At 45.5% G+C, this 21781-nt stretch overlaps 1 protein-coding gene across 8 annotated transcripts in view; it reads left to right on the forward strand.

The window, feature by feature from the left end:
• Positions 1-241: 241 nt before the first annotated feature.
• The window catches only part of LOC105693636 (POU domain, class 6, transcription factor 2), a 98307-nt gene continuing 76767 nt past the window's right edge, over positions 242-21781 (forward strand). For 5 of the 8 annotated variants that reach the window (XM_048654767.1, XM_048654769.1, XM_048654771.1 and 2 more), the window contains exons 1-2: positions 242-1177; positions 13326-13618. In XM_048654767.1, coding sequence (XP_048510724.1) covers positions 13355-13618 — 264 coding nt within the window. In that variant the 5' untranslated portion in view covers positions 242-1177; positions 13326-13354. Of the gene's footprint in view, positions 1178-2230; positions 2327-13325; positions 13619-21781 lie in introns of those variants that run through there. The other 3 variants (XM_048654773.1, XM_048654774.1, XM_048654768.1) reach the window with 2 other exon arrangements.

Here is a 21781-nt window from a genome sequence, read left to right on the forward strand (position 1 = left end):
AAGGGTATATCACGGATACCCCCGGTCTCTCACCCCCTCGCAACCCCCTCGTGGAAAGGCCGCTCGGACACTCGGTAACAATCATAACAAGCCGATCTCGGGACCGACCCGCAGCCCTCCTCCGCGCACGGCACGCCTCTGGCCACGCCTCGCGATCATCCCCTGCCCTTCACCCCCGCGAAAGCATCCCCCCACCTTTGATAGCGAAGAGAGGATAGGAATCGAGAGAGGTGGCCGAGCTTTTATCGTCGCACTACGCAGCCAGACTGCGAACCGGGAACGACCGGGAGGTATTTACGCGAGTTTCTCCACATTACGCGGGCAACGTGACGTGCACGCTTGGCCAACGAAGAGAAGAAAATCTTTTTTCCGAATAAAACGTCGACGAATGAAGAAGAATCGATAGAAGAAGAAAATTGGACGTCGTTGAAATTCTATTTGTGCTAAAATCGAATAACCCGCTCGCAATATCTGCGGATTTTCATCGAAATGATCTTCGAGATTTCGTTACGCGGGGAGAATTAAAAACGTGCGAGTTACTTCACGGTAGTCGGACTACAAGGCGCGAACGTGCGTCGTTTGAAAAAATTTTCATCCGCCGTAAAGAATTCAGTTTCAATATACAATTATTGGAGTTTGTTAGCGAAAATAACGGACCCATTAATCGAAATAACGAAGAACAAAGTGACGTTTCGAAGTGTTCCGAGTGGAACTCTCACGGTTATGTGACCACGTGGTACACCTGGACCAGGACTTCGAAGTACCCGAAAGTGCTCCGATTATTTTCATGCAAATCACCCGCAGGACTGTAACGGGGATGTTAAATTTTTGTGAAATACATCGAGTGACGGACCTAGTGAAGTTCAAATTGTTTGACTATCTATTGTGATTTTATTGAAATGAAAGACATTTCATAATTCCTACGAAATAAGTTTCGATATCGAAGAGAGGGATAATCGTGCTAGTGGGCAACGTTTTCCGTTTATTAAACTTTGTCAAAGGATTCTGTGCGGCGAACTAGAAAGTGAGCTTGACCGGACGAACATTATTCAAAAACTCATAGACGATTGATTTCGAGAGGTGGAAAAAAACGAAGGAGCAGCAGAGATTTTTCAAAAATCAAAACCGAGTCGCTCAGCAGGGCGGTCGTTTTACACAATTACAAAACGTTGAATTGGTGAGTAAGACTGGAAAGATACCAAAAATTTTCTATAAAATCGAAGAACGAAACTGAAATTTTGGTTCTTTTTTTTTTTTTTTTCATCGATATTACGAAATGTACGTGTACGAGCTATCATTATTACACATTAACACAAGCGTTTGTATATACCGCGTGTAACAAAACACATTTATACAAGAGTTAATTAACCGTATAGTGTAGCTGCTTGAACAAGCCTGATAATTCGATCAAATGACGAATCGTCAATTGAAATTGATTGGCTCTGGGTTGATGGGGTCTGGTAGATATAATGTAACGTAACGTAACTTTAGGTACATTAACATTTAACAAACGAATGACTCGGTTACGGCTATACGGAGATGATTGTGATAATTATATGAGGGTAGCCTGTGCAGTGACGCACGTACGTACACGTACGGCGTTGCAGAATTTCGTACGTATAGAAAACAGAAAGAAAAAAAAAAAAAAAAAAAAAACAACTCACACATTCGAAGAGATAAAAAATTTTTTTGTCGCACGTGAAATACCGCGTACCGTATGCGGTGTTATAACGCACGATGTGTGTAATAAAATCGACGTGAAATTGCCGTTCTCATTATACAACGCGCGCAAATGTAATGAGTACGGTGTACATAAGTATATAAAAATATATTTATACATATAGCTATATAATGCAACTGGTTATCACGAAGTATAATTAGCGAGTAGGTATATATATATATATATATATATATATATATATATATATATGCATGTACGAGTATAAAAAGGCAGCGTAGGTCTAACAGCACCGGCAGCAGCGCGTGAACATTTTACATTTGACATTAACACATTCGGACAATACAATATGAACATTTTGCTTTGCTTATACTTGCGAGTTGACTTGCCTTGCTTTACGTTGCCTTTCCTCGCCTCTCGCTCCTTCCCTTCTTTTTACATGTACGATATACATAGGTACGTATGGTGTGTATAGATATATATATATATATATATATGTATATACATACTTATGTACTGTACAGTCGGCAAACTCCGCGGGCACGCGGGACAAACAGAATAATTAAAACCGCATTAACCGCGTGCACGGCAGTGAGACTTCGCCGTCGTAAAAATACGAAATGATGGAGAATTAAGGAAACCGTCTCGGTAATTACCCAATATAAACTAATAATAATCAAAATAACAATAATAGATGTAATAATAATAATGATCGAAATTATAATGTGTACAAGAAGTACCGCGCGACTCGACCGAATCGAAATTATGAGTGGGGTTTATTATTTTTTTATTATTACACACGTAATTAATGCATCCACCTATACCTGTACACGTATGGGGAATCCGTACATAATTTTTCCGAAAGGCCGTACATAATATTGCATATATATATATATATATTTATCGTACTATATAACTGCAATTGTTTTATCAGCAATTGCAATTAAACATTTGTTTCTTAATTACCGCTAATTACGCGCAATTACCGGGTATAATTAAGCAGGCTGATGTCACCCGCCATATAACGGTTCGCGCATTTATTTATATCAATTGTATATATATGTGCACATATAAATATACGTACGAATTACACTCCTCTTTTCATTACGGGCATTAGCGACTTGAATGAACCCGTCGCTCGACGAAACGAGGAAAGAAGAAAAATTACGAGCTGTGTGTAGACGCACGCGAAAAATTTGAAATAGATAAGCGCTTATACGATATGATTAATTTCAAACACAATTCATCGTGCTTTTCTTTTCGTCAATTTTTCACCTCGCGGTGGTAACGCACGATAACCGCTGCAGAAAAAAAAAAAAAAAAAATTGTAGACGCGTATAACGTAACGGATCATTGTGTTTATTTAACGAGTGAAAAATAAAAAAAATCCACTCGAGAGAAATATTTACACTTCGCGAGGTGATAATTTGTTAGAGACGAAATAATCATTATTCGAATAGAAAAGTTTCACCGCAGGTCTTTGTCTCGCGCGTACAGACGTATATTAGAGATACGCAGATGTATTGTAATCGTTAGACATACGATTGCTGTTACAGAGATATATGGAAATAGAAATTTTCTTTTTTTTGTTTCCAACAAAAAGTTGGAAGCAAAAATTAAGAAAAAAAAAAATATTAAATAACACGAACAATCATCACCTCCGGTACGTATACTCCGCAGTTGATGCCGTGTGTGTAGGTATTACGTAAAATACACACACACACACACACACACACAGCACGGACACACGTGCATAAATCTATCAGTCAGTGAACGCCTGCAGGTCTTTTCTTTAAGCATGATTACCTCCAGCTTAGTACAATTAAGTTAATCTCGGCAATTAAGTTACCTACTTTAATGCACCGAGCTAAGAATGCCGGTCTCCAGCGGATCGCCTGACTATGACTGCTCGTACTGACACATATAGGTGTATACAGTAAGTATATGGTCACCCGTACACACTCGCTCGGGTAACCTCCTCACAGGCGCATTCGTACATTTAGCCAACGACGCGGCGGTGGGGGGGGGGGGGGGGGAAGTAGGTATACCCATAGGTAGGTAGGTAGGTAGGTAGGTAGGTACCGCGGAACCAGAAGCGGCTCTCCTCGCATTAACTCGCGACGCCACAAAAGTCACGGTGATAATTCACGCCAGAAACGAATGCTAGCGAGTGTTGTCGTGCAATTGTTGGACGGTGGCGAACGAACGAGAGATACGCTCGTATACCTCCGTAGGTATATAATATTTCAGGGTACATACGTGCATATCGTATCCATATATATCTGTATACACATATATGTATTTATATTTATATACACATATGTGCTTCTGGCAATACGAGCGAGCGGGCGCGCAAGCTACTTAGCCGTGTTCTAATAATTAGCTTGATAATTATGTACGCCCGTGTGCGCAATTAATGCGACCCAGTAATGTTAATTAACATCTATATTCCAGACGGTGGAAGGTTGATGCATGGTTTGTTTGACCGAGCAGTACGTAGAGGTGCTTACACGCCGGCGAGGGTTTTGGAATCGGTTAGAGAGTGCAGTGCTCGGATAACGACGAAACTGGAATTTGTTGTTGTATACACGCACACACACACACGCACACACAGAGACAAGCAACGTGTTTACGCGCGCACACGCACAGGCGAACGTTACGCCGTATAAATCGTTGTATAGAAAATATGTGTACGACCTATGTATAATTGCCGCCCTTTACAATACACGCCTCTTATACGAACCGTATGTATACGTATAAAATATTCACAATTCCACCACGTCGGAATTCAGAAGGCCGAAATACACACGTTATAATTATAATCTATATATGACGCGTTTTCGGCCTTCCTTATTATACGTAACGATCACCTACGGGAATTCGGAGTACACCGATATCGGCGACGGAGGTGAAAAAAAAAAAAAACAAAAAAAAAAATTCGCAGGTAAAGCGCGAACCGTTCGTTACTTCCGGCGGAGCTGCGTTGGCTGCCACGGGGTTGGAGTAAACAAAAGCACGTGTCGACGGCGTGACTGCGGAGTAGTCGCCGGTAGTGGGAGTTAAATCGCGGGGGTAGTAGAGAGAGAGAGAAAGCGAGAGAGAGAAAGTTGTATGGCGAAAGGAACGGGACGACGTAGCTAAGGGGAAAATAGCGTCGGAAGGGGGTGGTGAGGGGTCCCGGTGGTGATTGCGCGATAGAGGAAAATCCGGTGAAAGACTCGGGGATCGTCGTCATCGACGGTGGAGAAAATCCAGCACGGACTATAGGGAGAAATATTCAAGGGTAACGTCGCTCCTGTGAAACGCTTTTTCGCGTCGTCTCTCCGCTGCAGATCTATGCGGAAAGTTTTAGCTTGCGGCCGACCGCGAGGGGGCAAGAGGGGAAGGGAATGAGAAAAGAAAGAAAGGTGAGAAAGGGCGGAAAGTTGAGGGGGAAAAAAATCAAAGTATCATATCGGATACACTTGACGCGACCGAGAGATCTGAGACCACATTGTTAAGGTACAGGCACTTGAATGGGCGAACTACTACAGACCACCGCGAAAAGATCTACCTTCTATCCGTAATATACTTATTGAAAACTGAAGTCGTCCGGCTCTACACAAGAGATTCTATGCAATTCTTTCGTGATCTCGTCGTTTAAAAAACATTTTACAAACGAATCACAGTCCATTCGATTCGATTCCCCGTTTATTTTCTTCTTTGTTTTTATCTCTGCACAGATTTGGGGCCGGAATTTTCCGTTTTCCCCCGTTCGCCGAGAAAAAGAAAAAGAAAAAGAAAAAACACCCAGAAAATTTAACGGCTCGCGAACGCTGCGAGGGTAGATCAAATGAAACGTTGCGGAGGTCAAGAAAACGGGTCGATATCGCAGCCCCCGCAGACATACCTTTTCCCACTCCTTAAATCCTCGCGCCCTTCCATCCACTTCTCAGGCTTTTCCTCCGGCTCCTCGTCCTCCTCTCTCTCCTTTTCGTACTCATTGAGGTCCTTTTGAATCGGCTGATCGCGCGGCTGCTCCGTATCACGTGGTCCACCGCGAGTGAGACGCCGAATACGAATCTTCGCCCCTTGAGAATCAAAAAAGCGAAGATCATTTGTTTTTCATTCGATCGAATGCGAGGAGATAAAAAAAAAATCAGTCGCGTATAATGAAGAATATGGATGTTCGTAAGACACAAATCCCTCTATAAAATGATCTTATCAATCTTGTATTTCAGATAAGGATTATTATAGAAAATTACAGAACGCCATTCTGTCTGGCTAATTATTACCTTCTATGATGTATAATCACAATTCAAGATTTTGTGATGATTCGTGTACATAATAATGCTAACTCGCGTGACATATTTTTTTTTTTTTTTTTGTTTTTGTTTTGCTTCTAATTTTCTTTTTAATTTTCTGATGGCATCTCTTATACGAGTGCCGATCGAATTAACATTTTCCAAGAAAAAATTCTCACCCGAGCCCCGAGAATTACCAACGCGTTTCCGCGGTTTTATCGTTTTTCAAGATCGACTAGCGAGTGGCACCACGAATACCGGCGTATTGTGTCACGATGCACAACCACAACTTCGAGGCCGATAGAAAATTGGAGGAAAAAAAAAAGAAGGAATTCGAGAAATAGTTATAGAGCACGAACGTTATTAACGTACAATAAATATGTATGACGTGTATCTGAATATAATTTGAAAGTACTTTGTCAAAAGTTTGCTCCGAAAATTCGGATATTATACAGACGACGTCCACATGCCGATGTAATGTAATGTCGCACATGGTCTCTGAGCTGCAGTACATAGGTCTTACACGGTGTTTCGGGTATTTTACACGATGTAAAATTCGAACAGCTTATTGAAACGAGACTCTCGAAAGCACAACCGATATATATGTGTTTCGTCATGCAACGTTTTCGTGACTTCCACGTATACCTATATTATTCCGCATCCGAGGAAACGTTCGACGTTACACGCGGCGAAGTGGCTATACAATAATGTGGATATTTATACACACATACGGTGTTATTAATTCCAGCAATTTATCAGGAAAAAATGAAAAAATTTACGAAGAAATTGAAACGAGAGGAGAAAATAAAATAAAATAAAATAAACAAAAAAATGAAAAAAAAAAAACGTTGGATAAAAAGCACGTGCTCGACACGCACGTGCGCGTTGGCTCAAAAGTCCTCACGTCTCCTTATGCGCGTCCAGGACGCGGTGCGTCGCCTCCCTATACATACATATATACCCACGTAACTTTTCCGTACATACGACGTTACAAGAACACGCCGTTGCTTTTTTTTTTTTTCTTTTCTTTTTTCCTAGATGTAAAACGTAACACGCGAACCGAACTTCCCTCGCACGTATACAATGGGGTGGGTTCGTCGTCGCGGCGAAGTCGAGTGTTTTTTGTACGCTCGGTACGTCTAATAGACCTAATTTGCGCGCGAAAAACCAACTCGTACGTGTTGGTACATGAGAGTAGTCGCGCGCGTGTATATAATACGTATACGTATACAACCGCTTGATTTGTCATACGTAGGATACGCCGTTACCAGATTTTATCAAGCTCAAACGGAATACGTGCTCCACATATGGCGGGTCCTCTTATATATACCGTCCTCTACGGTATGTGTGCACGGTACGTGCGTTATTTCGGTATTATATTATAATTGCCGCACCCCCAGGACTCGCGCGTTGCCCTCGACACGCTCTTTGGAAAGAAAAAACCCTTTTCAACGCTCGCTAGTTATTCATTTTTTTTTTTACAATCGTCTCTCCGAGCAACTTTCGAGCGCGAAGATTCGCGGGAGAAAAATTTGAAGGAACGGTCGTCGATTCGGACTTTCGAAAGGCGGGTGCAGGTGTGGGATCTAATTAGCAACGCGATGCGTCGAAGGTTACCAAGCGAATGTGACGTTAGCGTATACGTGTCGCGTGTACGTGTGTGTGCGTTTGATCAATGAATCGCGCGTCGACCAATGGTCAATGAAAACGGTCAGTTTCACCCCCTCCAACTTCCTCCTAACCCCCTCCGAGTCATCCGCATACCGTCCACACATCCCGCGGCTGCACATATGCATGTCCTCAGCATATAGGCGTGGAGAGAAAGAGAAGCGATTACGGATACGAAATGTATAATTCGGACGAGCTCTGGAATAAGGTGTAATCGGGAACATTCATTTTTTTCGAGCGCGTCGCGTCGTTCTCATTTTTGATATCTTTCTAAGGTTTTATCGCCGCCCGAACGGTTCGGGGACTGAAATATATCGTGTGTTCTCAGTAGGGGAGGTGCTATTATAATGGGGAGCGTACACTCTCTCTCTATTTTTAGTTATTTAGGGTTTAATGCACTCCGGCTGCTTTATACTTAGCTCGGGACTATTAATTTTTATCCCGTCCGCACGCTGAGAATTAAAAAACTTCGAGTGAGAATAAATTCGAGATATTTGCTCCCTTTCTTTCCGGTGTAATTTTTGCAACACATTCCGCGACCGGGAACGCCGAAATACCCAGAGGAGCAACGTTAACCCGAATCCACACGAGTGACCGATCGCGTACGAACGCCTATATCCCGCGTTATCGATATCGATCGACTAAATTGTTAATAACTACGGGGACCGCTACGCTTACCGATCGCTAATGACTTTCGGCGATTAACGTTAATCTTTCAAACACCGAGTTATACTCTCCGATTTCAAACTCGAGGAAATTCTGCTTTATTCATCGCTCGAAAATTCGATCGCCGTCGACCGATCGCTGCATATCGCCGACTGCGTACACACCAGTTTTCGCTCACCCGTACGTACGTGCGTCGCTACGGCGAATCCAAATCACCAAAATCCATGCTTATCACGTCCAATTTCCAAACTCCGAACAAAAAAAAAGCGATTTTCTCTCCACTCTACGACGATCGTCCTCCTCGACTCGCGAGCATCATTTCCCGTGTACAGAAACGTGTATCGCGTTACACGGGCATTACCAAAACCGTTGTATCGATCGAGTAGAAAATGCGAACGCCGGACTGTATAATTATAGCGCTTACTTTTATTGTGCGGGGTATAAATCGGACCCCCCCTGCCACTCTACTTTTCTCTCACATCTCGCCCCCCCCCCCTTGAAAAGTTTTTCGTACACGTGTACGTAGGAGTCTCGCGTGTATGTATACCCATATACAACGTGAAATCGTGTGCCCACATCGGGCATCGAGAATCGCCCCAACGCTAAGGGTTTTATGTTATATAGAAATATGGTGGGCACGGGGTACGTACGTACGTAGAACGTCTATACGTATACATCGAAACGCGTAACGCCGCACTACCGACACACGCGCATTAATAAAACGCACCGGTTTAGTTTAATCCTTGCGTTTCGTGACTCGGAACAAAGCCTTGTGGATTTCCGCTTGAATGGCATCGCATGAAACGCCTATTACACGTTATATGCGCGCCCACCTTTGTATGTAGATGATAGGCGAGCGTGTGCGTCCTACCTTACGTATCGCCCAGGACCTACGTTACTTCGGCGTAACACGTATATATATATATATATACGTAACATACGCGCGTATTATCGGAACCTCCACACCACCCAAACCTCCCGTATATGTATATACTCCGGAATCGTCTGATCCGTATCCTTGCAGCGGATCGCGTACGTAAGGTCGTACGACGCGCGTACGTGTGCGTAAGCGTAATTATAATAAGGTGTGCAACGGAGTGGGCACTCGTAAATCCTCTATGAAAAAAAATCGGGACAAAACGATTTCGCGGTGGGCACGCCGAGACGGCAAATGTTTTACCACCATTATGCGTTCAATTGATTTGAAAATTACGCAACAAGACTTTCGCCCCGTACACCGTACAGTCGCGGTGAGCATAATAACGCGGTAGGTGGCCGACGGCCAACTGTTCCCGTTGGAATTAACGTATAATTGAAATATAGTACGTAGTGCACGCGTATAATATAGGACTCGTATTCCACGACGTTATATTTACCCTAGATATAATAACCCGTGCGCTTATTGAGGACGAAAAATTGTGAGCTAACGCTCGCGACAACGCCAGAAATACCGGCGATACCGTCGCGAATAAAATTCGGTGGACAAAATCAATCTCATCTGAAAATTACGCGCACCTCATATCGGCCGTTTAACGCGCGAGACGGTGAGACCGAGTGCGAAATAAAAGGTGAACTTTTACGATGTCGTATGTTATACATTTTGCGCTATGACGGTGCGAGTTTCGTACAGTTAACGCGGGCTAACAGCTGTACGAATATATACGACGAGTACGTGAAAAGCGAGGGGAAAAAAGGAAGAGAAAAAAATCACGTGCGAAAGGTTTCATTTTCATGTATACGTATGTATAGGCGCACCTATGCGCGACTCGAGAGCGAACGGTCTATTGCGGAGGATTTAACACCGCGAGTGTATGGTGTGTGTAGCTGAACTTCGTGAGAGTGAAGATGAGATGAAAGTAGAGTAAGAGGAAGGGAACGACGCGGGGGTTTGAGGTATTTGCCGGATAGGAGGGATAAGGGAGAGCCGTTGCCGCTGGAGTTGGAGGAGGAGGAGGGGAGGAATGAGACACGGCGATTATCTGCTCCAGTTATTTATGGGTCTTTCTCCGTCGCCCAAAAATTCTAAAAGCAACTCTTCCAATTGGCTTCATAAATTGTACCCATCTAGTTGCTGCTGCTGCTGCTGCTGCTGCTTCTGATGGTGGTGGTGGTGGTAGAGGTGGTGGTGCTTTTGCTGGTTCACGGTATACGGCACCGCGCGGAGTAGGCAGAGGGCTGCCCTCCGGCGTTGGACTAGCCGTTGGAGGCAGACAGACAACCAGTTCACTTCTAACCCACGTTATCTACCGCGTTGCCCCTATAATAAGCTGCGATCTGAGACCGCATATATTCCAACACACTGACAACATCGGTTGCAATTACAAACTGGCCAACATATTATTATATCCAATGACCATAAATTACCGGATTTTTATCCACAACATTCTTAATTACCCTTTGAATTAACATCAATCAACCACCCTTAATTATTGGGTATCCCATTCCACGACCCAAACCCATGGACGATTATAACGTGGAAACTTTTCCTTGTATCATTTTACAAATTCAACTCATCCGTGTCGGTCGAATTAACCTCGACGCTCTTGACTGGAGCCAATCTCTGCCTAAAATCCTCAAGTAAAATAAGTCGATCAGAAGAATTCTCCCTCCAATTCTTACGGATCGTTCTCAAAGAATGATATCCCATCTTCCGCGACGACAGCTTATGATTCGTTTCAGACTTCGTTCCGAATCGTTTGACGATTTTCGTTGAAATTTCACCTCGTGAAAACCGGTGCACGTGTGGCGCCTAATTTTTTTCTTTTTTTTTCTGTTTTTTCTTTTCGTATCAGATGAACCAGATCGGTGATTGAAACGCTTTCATTATGGCGTACAATTCACGAAACTAATTGGTCGAAATGTTGAACGTCTGTAATTATATCCAAAGAAATTGATGTAATCACTACAAACAAGACCGAGTCCTTAGACACCCGATAGTTACAGGTATAATAATTCTAGGCCTCAACACTAGACGCGTAATTAATATAATTTGGTAGAAAATTAATGGGGTTTGTGCATCTATCCGGAGAGAGAAAAGAAAAAGATATATACGGTGCGTCGATGCGGCCGCGCTCCGTCCCTCCTCGCCGACTGTGGGGGTGAAGAAAGGGTGTTTGAAAGAAAAGAGAGAAGATGAAAAAAAAAAAAAAAAATCGCCGAAACATACGACACGTTCAAAAATATCCCCATAACTTTTCTCGCTTCTAACCCTCGCGCTTTACGTGTGAAACATTTTACGGCGAAATAAAGCAAAAATAGGAAGAAGAAAGAAGGAAAGAAATAGCGCGACGCCTCGTTCTCACAGCGGCGGAATGTTAATATTTTTATATCCGATGAGCATAATTCATAAGCTGAAAACCGGTAAGTCGTAAGTGACAAACAAATATTAAACTCAACGCGAATAACACTTATGCTCGCAAAATTACGACCCACTATAATTAACGCGCAGACAACCCATACGAAACTAACTCTCCGGCGCATTCTTACGTACCCTCTAATTTTACGCCTTGTGTTCCTCTACACTTTTTTAAACCAGTCTCATGATCGTCCCACTTCGTTTTCTCACATGGTATATAGATGTGTACGCGTTGTTATTCCTCGTCATCCGATTGCTCGCTGCGGACGGCCGTATGATAAATCGTTTCGACTAATAGAAATGTGGTTGGAAATTTTCGGAAAATTGGCGTGAAAGATATTCAGAACGGTAGAAGAAAATAGTTGTTCTTTTTTCTTTGACTAGACAGACGAATGGGTGTATGTAATAGCACTGGATGTCGGATATGTAAGTTGACAGTCGGTCTCTGAGAATGACATGAATTTCGACGGCTAACCGTGAAAAAAGGAGCGCGTCGTCGAGAAATGGGATGGGGAAAAAAAGAGAAAAAAATTGAAAATTATTCGTTACTTCGGTATCGGGCGGACGAAATGATCCATCCATCTGGACCATCCGTTCGTCATATCTGTACGCGCGTGTTCCTGCGCGTGTGTGCGAGTCTTGAAAAAAAATAAAACTTTGGATTCGGGCCAACGCAAAAATAGAAGCAGATGTTGTTAGTTGCGTTTTGAACGCGAACTAAGACCGACCGGGGGGTAACGGGGGGGATGAGAAGGGGGCAGACATCAGACAGCGAACGGCTAACGCGAAACTAACCAACTTGTATCCTCCAGAAGCTCGGAGATCTCCAAACGTTGCCCTTGAATTCTAACCAACGCCTATACTCGGATAAAAATAATTACCCCCGGCACGTACCCTCCCCTTCTTTTCGGCTTCTGAAATTTTGTTCGACAAAAATTTTTACTCTCCCGTTCCACCGCGGACAAACGTATTATTTGTCATCTCTACATGTTGACGAACGTTCACTCCCGTTGATTTTATTTTATTAGCATTATATTAAAATTGAACGAATCGCGTGTCGGACATACGTTTCGCCGCGCTACGAGCCGAGCCGCTCGTTTCACACAATGCGAACCATCGGGTTAGCGAGTTGAATTCCTACGCCCACGTATCGGCGAAAGATGATCGCCACCGCTCGGAGATCCCGTAAATAGAGAAAATTGGTCGCCGACATTTATCCCCGCGTAATCTACGCGCTGTTCGTTCATCCGAAGGTTAGATACGGGGGGTTGGAAAGATGTTCGAAAGAATTATATCGAACGAAAACTTAATGTTTATCGAGGAAGTTGATTCCCCCCCCAACCCCCACCCCCTCAAGTAATTACCGGCGTACTACAGAGGTAAAACAATGGCCTTTGTAATTAGACGCACGATTATCGTCCCTCCATTTGTCACGGCAGGAACATAAATACCCAGGATGTAAATGTAACTACCGCGTGAGCGATCTAAAAGATACCTCGGCACATGTCTACACGTCGTCCTTGTCCTCCTCCCCCTACTTCTTTTTAATCGATATAACGAACGCGTTCGGTGGCCGCGAATGCCTTGGAAATTCAACCCCCCCCGTTGACCAGCTATGGCGAATTCACGGATTCTCCTTTCCTCGTGTGACCCGGATTATTTTCCGCTGTTCCAGATCGCGGAAATTCGGGATGCGAGGCTGACATGGCGGAGGGCTCGGCCGAAGAGGAACAGAGCAGTACTGCGGCACCTGCTTCGCCACCAGCTGATCTCAGAACCCTAAACACCCAGCTATCGCCACCGTATTCCCACCAGAGACTCCAGCATCATCTACAGCATCGACAACAACGCAACATGTTGGCCACAGCCGTCCCGCCACGGCACAGCCACAGCCTATTGTCGCACCAAATCAAAACCGAGACGGATCTGGAACCGCCGTGCGATGTTCCGTTGAACCTGAAAAGTGAGGTGAGTCGAACGACGGAGAGAAATAATAAAAATTATTCCCTCTTAATTTTGCGAGCGAGATCCGCGCTCTGAATTCGTTACGTGAGTCGCTAGGCGATAAAATTCTTTTACACTCGATTTTCGGATTCCTGCAGCGTCCGCAAAGATCGACGGTATACGGCGTATTTTCTCTACGTGTCGTTCGGAGATCGATCTTGTTGAGTAGTCGAGTGATGCGAGGAACGTTGACCGCGTATATCGTTAGCATAGAAGCCAAATCGAATTATAAGGAGATCTTGTTGTTTCGTCGGTGGATTTAGGCCGTGGAGTTCAACAGCCGTTTTATTCGGTATAGCTGGATTATAATTCATCCTGAATTATTTATGCAGTAAATGGTCGACAAAATCGTTCCACTTACCGATATTTTCGGTTTTCTTGACGTCAAGGAATTATGAATAAACCCGAACCGAGTGTCAACTCGGTAACGTTGCGCTCCACTTCAAAGAGAGGTGTCGCATAAAATCTGAAGGATCAACCGAATTAATTCTAGTTAGACTCCGAAATACGCCATAGAAATTTCTTCGTGCTCGATATTTATCTCATACCAAAACGACTTCCGCGTAGCCTTCTCCACCTAGATTCGCCCGGCGTAAAGTTCACGAGACCGGGATGATTCTAATATTGCATCTCGATCTCCGCGACTCAACGCGACGCCATTCGAGACGTATCTCGCGTACGAACGTAATTTGGAAACAGGAGATAATCGAATGTTTTTTTTTTTTTTTTTTTCATTTTCATTTTCATTTTCATCCGGTCACTTCGGTGTTGTGGCGTTAATAGTGTAATTCCATCCGCCGATTCGCAGTGGTAACAGGCTGCGGTTCGATATCTGGCGGATATTTGCCTATGGACTATGTGCTCAAACACGATACGGTTTCCTTTTTTTCCCCCCCCAACAGCAGTTCTCCGGAAACTAGAAAGATACACGTTGCGCATCCGCAGGACCTATAGGTTTGCCTTCGAACTTCTAAAACAGTTTTGTTTGCCGGTAGCTTATCCATATTCACCTTTGGTGTACGTTATACACTGGACATGTATAAAGCTTGCGCCATTGCTTGCATACCGGACTAGCGCATGCTATGGATCCAGCGTAGCAAAGCGTAGCGTGGAGCAACTCCGGCTCTCATTGCCTCCGGCCAACGCGGGGATATACATACGTATAGCGATATACGCGTTGGGTTAGTTCATAATGCCCGCCCGCGTCCACTCTTATGTAAAGTTTGATCGGTAGTTCGTCCGTACATAAGCCGCGAAGTGGTTCGACGAAAAGCGAAGGACGCCGAGAGAAATGTCTCCCGCGGATGGACAAAATCCAAAAAAAAAAAAAAAAATGTCACGGTGAAATTGTGTACGGTTTTCCTTTAAAACGCCGCGTACGAGAGAATAGAAATTATCAGGGTGGATGGGCGGTAGTTTTGATGGCTGAAGTCTCGCGTTCATCCGTTACGCTGTCATCCCCTCGGCAAACAAACTGGACTCATCCTAAAACTATATCATACTTACCGCGCGGGGGATTCGCAAAAAAAAAACGCATCGTCGTGCACGTGTCTCGCGGCTAGTAATTTCGCGGAAGTTCGATAAAAACGTCGGCTAGGTAGAAGTAAACTCTCGCGGTGCAACTGGAAAAACAACGGGGTTGCGGCGGGGTGCGCGAGTTCGAAAACCCGAAGGTCAAGAATTTTTTTCCCCATCGCGCACAGAGAGAGAGAGAGAGAGAGCGCGATGAAAATCCGTGAAAAATCTCTTCGTTCCACCGGAAGCGATAATCTGGAAACACCTCGGAACTGGCGGCGTTCCGGATGCACGGATCGTTTCGAAAGTGCAAGAAAGGGAGAGACGTCGTTCGAAGAGCTCGTGCATCGGGTGCGGTATAAGTGCATCTGTCAAGAAGTGATTGAAGGCAAACGATCGATTTAACCGCAGCATGCCCCGTAGCTGGTAAATCGTATATACTATACGTATATACATATATATATATATATATGTGCGTAGAAATAAGGAATAAAAGGTGCACATACGCGTAGACGTATGTCTCGCGCCTTCTCACTCCGTTCAACCCCCCCGGGGGCTCATTTCACCGGTTTGAATTGCGTTTCGATCGGATTTCGCAATTATATGATTATTATTAGTTGTTCGTACGATTCGGATATGATCACGGGTGTGCGGTGTGTATACCGGCGTTACTATGCAATACCGAGAGCAGCGAGAATTGCGCGGGACGCGGCAGCTTTTGACGTCGATGCCTACACTCCGGTCAGCCGTAAAGAATCCGGTTACCACCTTATCGCTGTGCATAAAAATATTGTTTACCTTTGGCATAATGACGTTCGTTGCGAGCTACCGGTCACGCACTCCTCCCCTCCCGCCACCGTACAGTTTCGCCGTTTGCTGCGGTTCACGATCACGGATCACACGACCCAACCACCACCACCACCACCACCCCCCATCCTCCACCCGCCCACCTTATTTATTGCACGTGAAAACGATCGCGAGTTTCTGCTCTAAGAACTTTTGCAACAAGTTCCATTGTTGCTAGCGATCTGTATACATGTGTAACACACATCGCACCTACGCCACGTTTCATCCGTTCGCTCGTTACATAAAAATTATTTCTATCATTTCAACATTGATTTATAATCGTCCCTCTTTTACATGCGACCATTTTCCGTTTATTTTATTATTTTTTTTTTTTCATAATCCATCTCGAAAATCCAATGGAATATACTATACCGTGAATAAACCAGCTCTAGAATGGGTTTTGAACGTGAAAAGAGTAAAAAGAAGAAAAAAAAAAACGAGATAGAGATAAAAAAATAATAAAATCGTTGGAAAAATTGCGTTTTTGACACGTACGTACGGGCTGTATGACTGTGGATATTTTAACGTTTTTTTTTTTTTTTGTTTTTTTTGTCGGACCGTGTGATGAAGAGAGCGAGAGAGAGAGAGGATTTGATGGGAGATGGGACGAGGAGTGGGAGGGGTGCGAGAGAGGAGGGAAAGGAAAAAGCAATATTCCGTTGTGGATAGCTCATTTATTTCTCTGGGAATATCGGGACGCGGCGCGGGGACGGTTTGTAGGGTATATATATGTGTATATATATACGTTTGTGTGCGATGGAATGTTTATCAATAGATTAATCTCAGAGATCGTTGGATAGCTTATGCAATCACCACGGATGTCTCTTTGTACGATTAAATATAAAAATATTATTTCGATTCGCGTCGTCTCTCTGTGGGCGCGGATGTCGTTGTGCCTCGCGCTGCCGCATCACCGGTTTACGGGCAACGCTACTCTTGCCGCCGCTTCTGCTGCACAGGGCTGCTGGCCGCGGTCGCAGCCGGCGTATAGGATTCGGCGGCGTTCGGTATTCGGCGTATTCGGAGCGCGCGCTATACCCCGCTGCCATACATCAATAGATCGCGTATTTTTCCATTAGATTGAAACTTGATTTAATTGAAAATCTGTCAATTTAGGAAAAAGCTAGCGACGACGGCTTATATTGACGTTCAATGTTTAACGTTACACCACGGCGGATCCGATGAATCAAAACTTCCGGTGCGTCGATTCATCTGAATAACCCTCTCGATCGCGCCACTACACCCTACGCCCCTTATCGTCGCGTACACGCAATTCTCTTTTCTTTTTTTTTTTTCTTTCATTTCTTTTCTTCTCTTTTACTCTCCGTTATGATCTGTTCCTTTTTTCTTTATACACTCGTAAATTATTCCCGCCGTTGAAATTGACAATGCCGCTGATAAATGCGTCATCTGTACAAAATTAGTTTCGTTCGTCGACGAGATACCACCCACTCATAATAATTGCCAGCTATCTACCGCCCCGATCGTTTCCAACAATCGCGGTACAGGACACCACAATTGTCTCTTCGTATCTTTCTTCGACTTGCAGTTTTTTTTGTAAATTCAACGACGAGTAGCGCGGGAGGTTTCGAGTATCCCGGGCACGCGTTGACCAGAGCTTACGATTAGCCTTTCCGTTATGGAGGGAGCTTTTAAAGTCCGTAGCCAGGTCGAGTCGGTAGGTAGGTAGGTAGGTAGGTAGATAGGTGGGTGGGTGGGTGGGTGGGTGGTAGTATAGTCCCAAAACTCCGAACTCGTACACACAAAGTGAGAACTCCCAAGCGGTGCCAAATAACAACGCGGAGCCCCATAAACAAGAAGACAAGACAAATACCTGCTTCGTGGCGAGCGTGGTTCTGGGGTGCGGAGTGGACAAAGTCCGGTTCCCTCCCCCAACCCCATTTTAACTCCTCACCGCCCCATGGAAGCGAGGCAGGGACCGCTGCGAGGGGTAAGAGAGAGCGAGAGAGAGCGAGAAAGGGAGAGAGAGAGAGAGAGAGAGAGATATACTCTAGAGGTAATTTCACGGTGTCTTGCATCCCTGAGCCCAAACGCCAGGTTCTCCCATCTATTCTCTCTCTGTGTTACCGATACCGCATTATGACCGCCGTCCACCGACGGCCAACGCGTTAATTATGCACCTACGATGCAACGACAATCATATTGACCAGTCGTTATAATCCACAGTCGGAATTATACGCTAGGCACGAGGATTGAAAAATCGACGATCCGATCGATCGGGAATAAATCTACGGCTACTCTAATCGCGAGTTGTATAAATTTTCCGAAAAAAAAAAGACGCGACAGGGGTGAAAATTCCTTGAATTTAGGGCGCGGACGTATGACGTATGTGTCTTAGTTCGAAGAAGCGGGTTTAATTTAATCCGACGGAAGGGTCTTGCGACAAATTATCGCAACGAGGGGTGAAGTCGAATAGTGGGGAAGAGGAGCGGCACCGAGACCGCCTTGCGGATACCGACGCGTAGAGTGGCGCGGTGTAGTTTTTTTTTTCTTGCATTCAGTTTTTTTCCCCCGGTTCTTGAAACGATCCGGGAAATCACACCATGAATCAAATTATCAAGAGAGATTAGATTTCTGTTTGGCTTCGTTCGAGTTCGAACATAGATTTGCCCTGACTACGGACTACTCGGGCATAGCCCAAAGCTACGGAGTTTCTCTATGTAGCCGTTGCCGTAGCCGTTAGGTATATAGCTCTGTTCTGCAAGGTCCAACATTAGTTAACGATTAATCAAGGCGCTTGTAGCTCAACATATATCATTAAACTAGTTAGCGAAGTAGGGTCGGCCAAGTGTGCTGACCACTGGCTCTCTCCGACTACCCCTCTAACAACTCACACCCTCCCCCCCCCCCCCGTCCTCCCTCGCCCCTCGACGGCAACGCCGTCCGCGAACCTCCCCGCCACCGTTGCCACCTCATCCACTCCTGAGCAAAACCCGCGCCCTATGGCGACGTGCTCACCTAACAAACTAAACTCTTAGGACTGCCGACGCCGAGTTCTCTCACTCAACCTCGATACCAACGCCACTCTTACTTGCCACACTAGCGCGCAAATCCCCGTACCGATTCACTGTACTCGAGGGACCTGAAAATTCGCCAATCAGTTTAATGTTGTTCCCTCCACTTTCAATGAGACCCTCCGAATGAGCGAGACGACGAGCCACCCGCTCAGGTCCGAGTTATGTTTAAAAACGGCGAAGATTCCACATCGCGTGCACAAAGTGGACGAGAAGACTGCACGCCTCAACTATCGCCACGGATAAATAACGCGCGGTTATGGATTCCGCATTGAATTTTCTTCGCCGTTAAACCGGAGGAATTTTCTCACGAGATAACCGCTGCGATGGTTGGGCTCTGCGATCTCGTTTTTCTTTATTATTCTCAGGACCTCGTCGCGTCGCGTCGCGTCGCTTTCACCTTTTCAACGTCTCCTCGCGTCGTCACCGCTCCCGTCCCGCGGTCTCGAGGGTTTTCATTAATATTTTTTCTGTCCACTTTTGTAATGCTAAACCGGTAAGAGCAGCTCTCAGCACCAACATCCAGATGCATTTCTGTGTAAACCGGGCGCCCGGCTATACGCTGACTCTGGAGAAGCTTCCCTTATAAATCCTGCGGGGAAAGACTCGGTGGGCACTAATGTACGACTGTTTGCCGGTATAACTTGGCCCTGACATGAGGAGCGGGTGGGTGGTGGTAGCTGTGGCGTTAGGTCGGTTGGTTGGCGGTGTACGGTAAAGGTTGGGGTGCTGCTGGCTGCTTGTCCCACTAGCAGGGTTAAGCCGGGCTAAAGGCTCGCCAGACCAGCCATTCCTCACCACCCCACCAAGTTACACCTAGGCGATGCGCTTGTCTTTGTTTCTTATCCCTAAGTAAATTTAAACCCTCCCCTCCCCGCCCTCCCCCGATACCCTCTCGCCGACTCGCCGGACTTGGATTTAAATTTATCGACGGATTTACTCCGAACGAATTCACACCTAGGAATACAAAAAATCCACGCACATCCGAACGCGTTCCCGTAACAGATTTCGAATTCCAATGAAATTTTACGTGCATTTGACAGAAAATAGTGAAATATTTTCCCCATATTACGACTTCCGAAGAAAGTTTAGGTATCCCGCTACCTGACCACCACTGCGTCTGGTCTTGGGAGAGATGGGTTCAAACTCCCGCTATTTCACCACCCGCTGGACCACCTTCGGGGGGAGGGGAACTCACGCCACACGGTACTACCTACCTATATACACACGTTTACACACGTATATACATATATCCACGAAGGCCCAGGGCGAGCCAAGCACCAGTGTCCAGCGGTGTCGTCGGCAAACGTTTACTCGCCAAACAAACTCGGCTCTCTCAGTTCTGTAGGGCCGGCAACACATGACTCGGTTTTATTATAAATGAGACGAAACCCGGCCCGGGCAGAAGCATCTCGAAGGAATGGAACTGTCCGTCTATGAAATTGACTCTTCCCGATACTTTTACCTCCACCTAGTCGAACCATCTTTATCCTACGATTCGAATATATTTATACGTTGATTTTCATGCTCCCGTGCCGAATGACGTCAGTTGCAAATCTCGATAAGCGAGATGTTGAAAGTACGGTCTGTAGAGTCTGACCGGTTTGTTTTATTTTCAACGAAAATCGTAACACCGTTCGAGGACAATATAGAAGACGTCAATGTCACCTTTGAAGCTATTTATTTTATCGAGACACCTCAAGAATCCCGATTGGCTATTCTCTAACTTATTCCGTCTACTCTACTTGCCGACCCACAGCTTCCGTAGACGCCTAAAACAGACCTAATTTGCATAGCGTCCCGTCACACGCCACCCGTTCCTTCGCCCTCGGAAATCCACCCTCGAGCCTCCCGCCCGGTCCTCGTAGTCCCCCCCCCCCCCCCCCGCGCGTCGGAAACTCGAGGCAAAACTCGGACCCGCGGTCTCTCGTACCCCGCGTATTACGTAACTCTCCCGCAGTGTTTGCCGAAGAAGCGAGCGGACGCCGGGCACTCCCGAGGGATGGGACCGGACGCAGAACTACCGCCGCCGATCGGACCGTCCAAGAATAAGATAATCCGTTGGCACACAACAAGACTCCGTATTAATGTTTGCGCTGATATCTGTAAATAGCTATTACTACCCGCTACGGGGGTATCAGCTCTCGTCCGAGTCAGAGGGATACCGACCGACCGCTACGAACCAAGAGGCTTGGAATTCCGCTATTCCGAAGGCGATATAACGCGAACCCGTGTACAGAGGAGTGGCTACGACTCCCTACCGCGGATATCTACCAGAGCTGCCCCCCCCCCACCTCCCCCCCGCCCCCCTGTATTTAGATACGAGTTGACCGCTGGGATTGGAAACTTGCGCACGATCTTACCGGGATTAATGAAACGAACCATATCGTACCCAACGTCTCCTCGATATCTCTGCGTATCTCGTGTAGGCCGAAATGACTTTGTGAAAAGTCGGTTGAATTTTTTCGTTTTTCATTCGAAATTTTCTTACTCTCCGAAGAAACTCCGAGGAGTCGAGGGGGGGGTCCAATTTTCGTTTACGACGAACGATCGGGGGTGTTAACGGTGGAACGCTTGGCGAAAATACCGCGATTTTTCTAACGCGTTAATTCGCATAACTCGCGACGTCTTTAAATATATAAGGAATTTCGATATCGTTGAGCGTCCGCGGCGGTATACGGTAAACGAAAATTGTACCGATGTCTAGAGTCTCTTTGTGATCGTCGTACGT

Source organism: Athalia rosae, chromosome 4 (assembly GCF_917208135.1).
Source record: "Athalia rosae chromosome 4, iyAthRosa1.1, whole genome shotgun sequence".
In the NCBI taxonomy this organism is placed as follows: Eukaryota; Metazoa; Arthropoda; class Insecta; order Hymenoptera; family Athaliidae; genus Athalia; species Athalia rosae.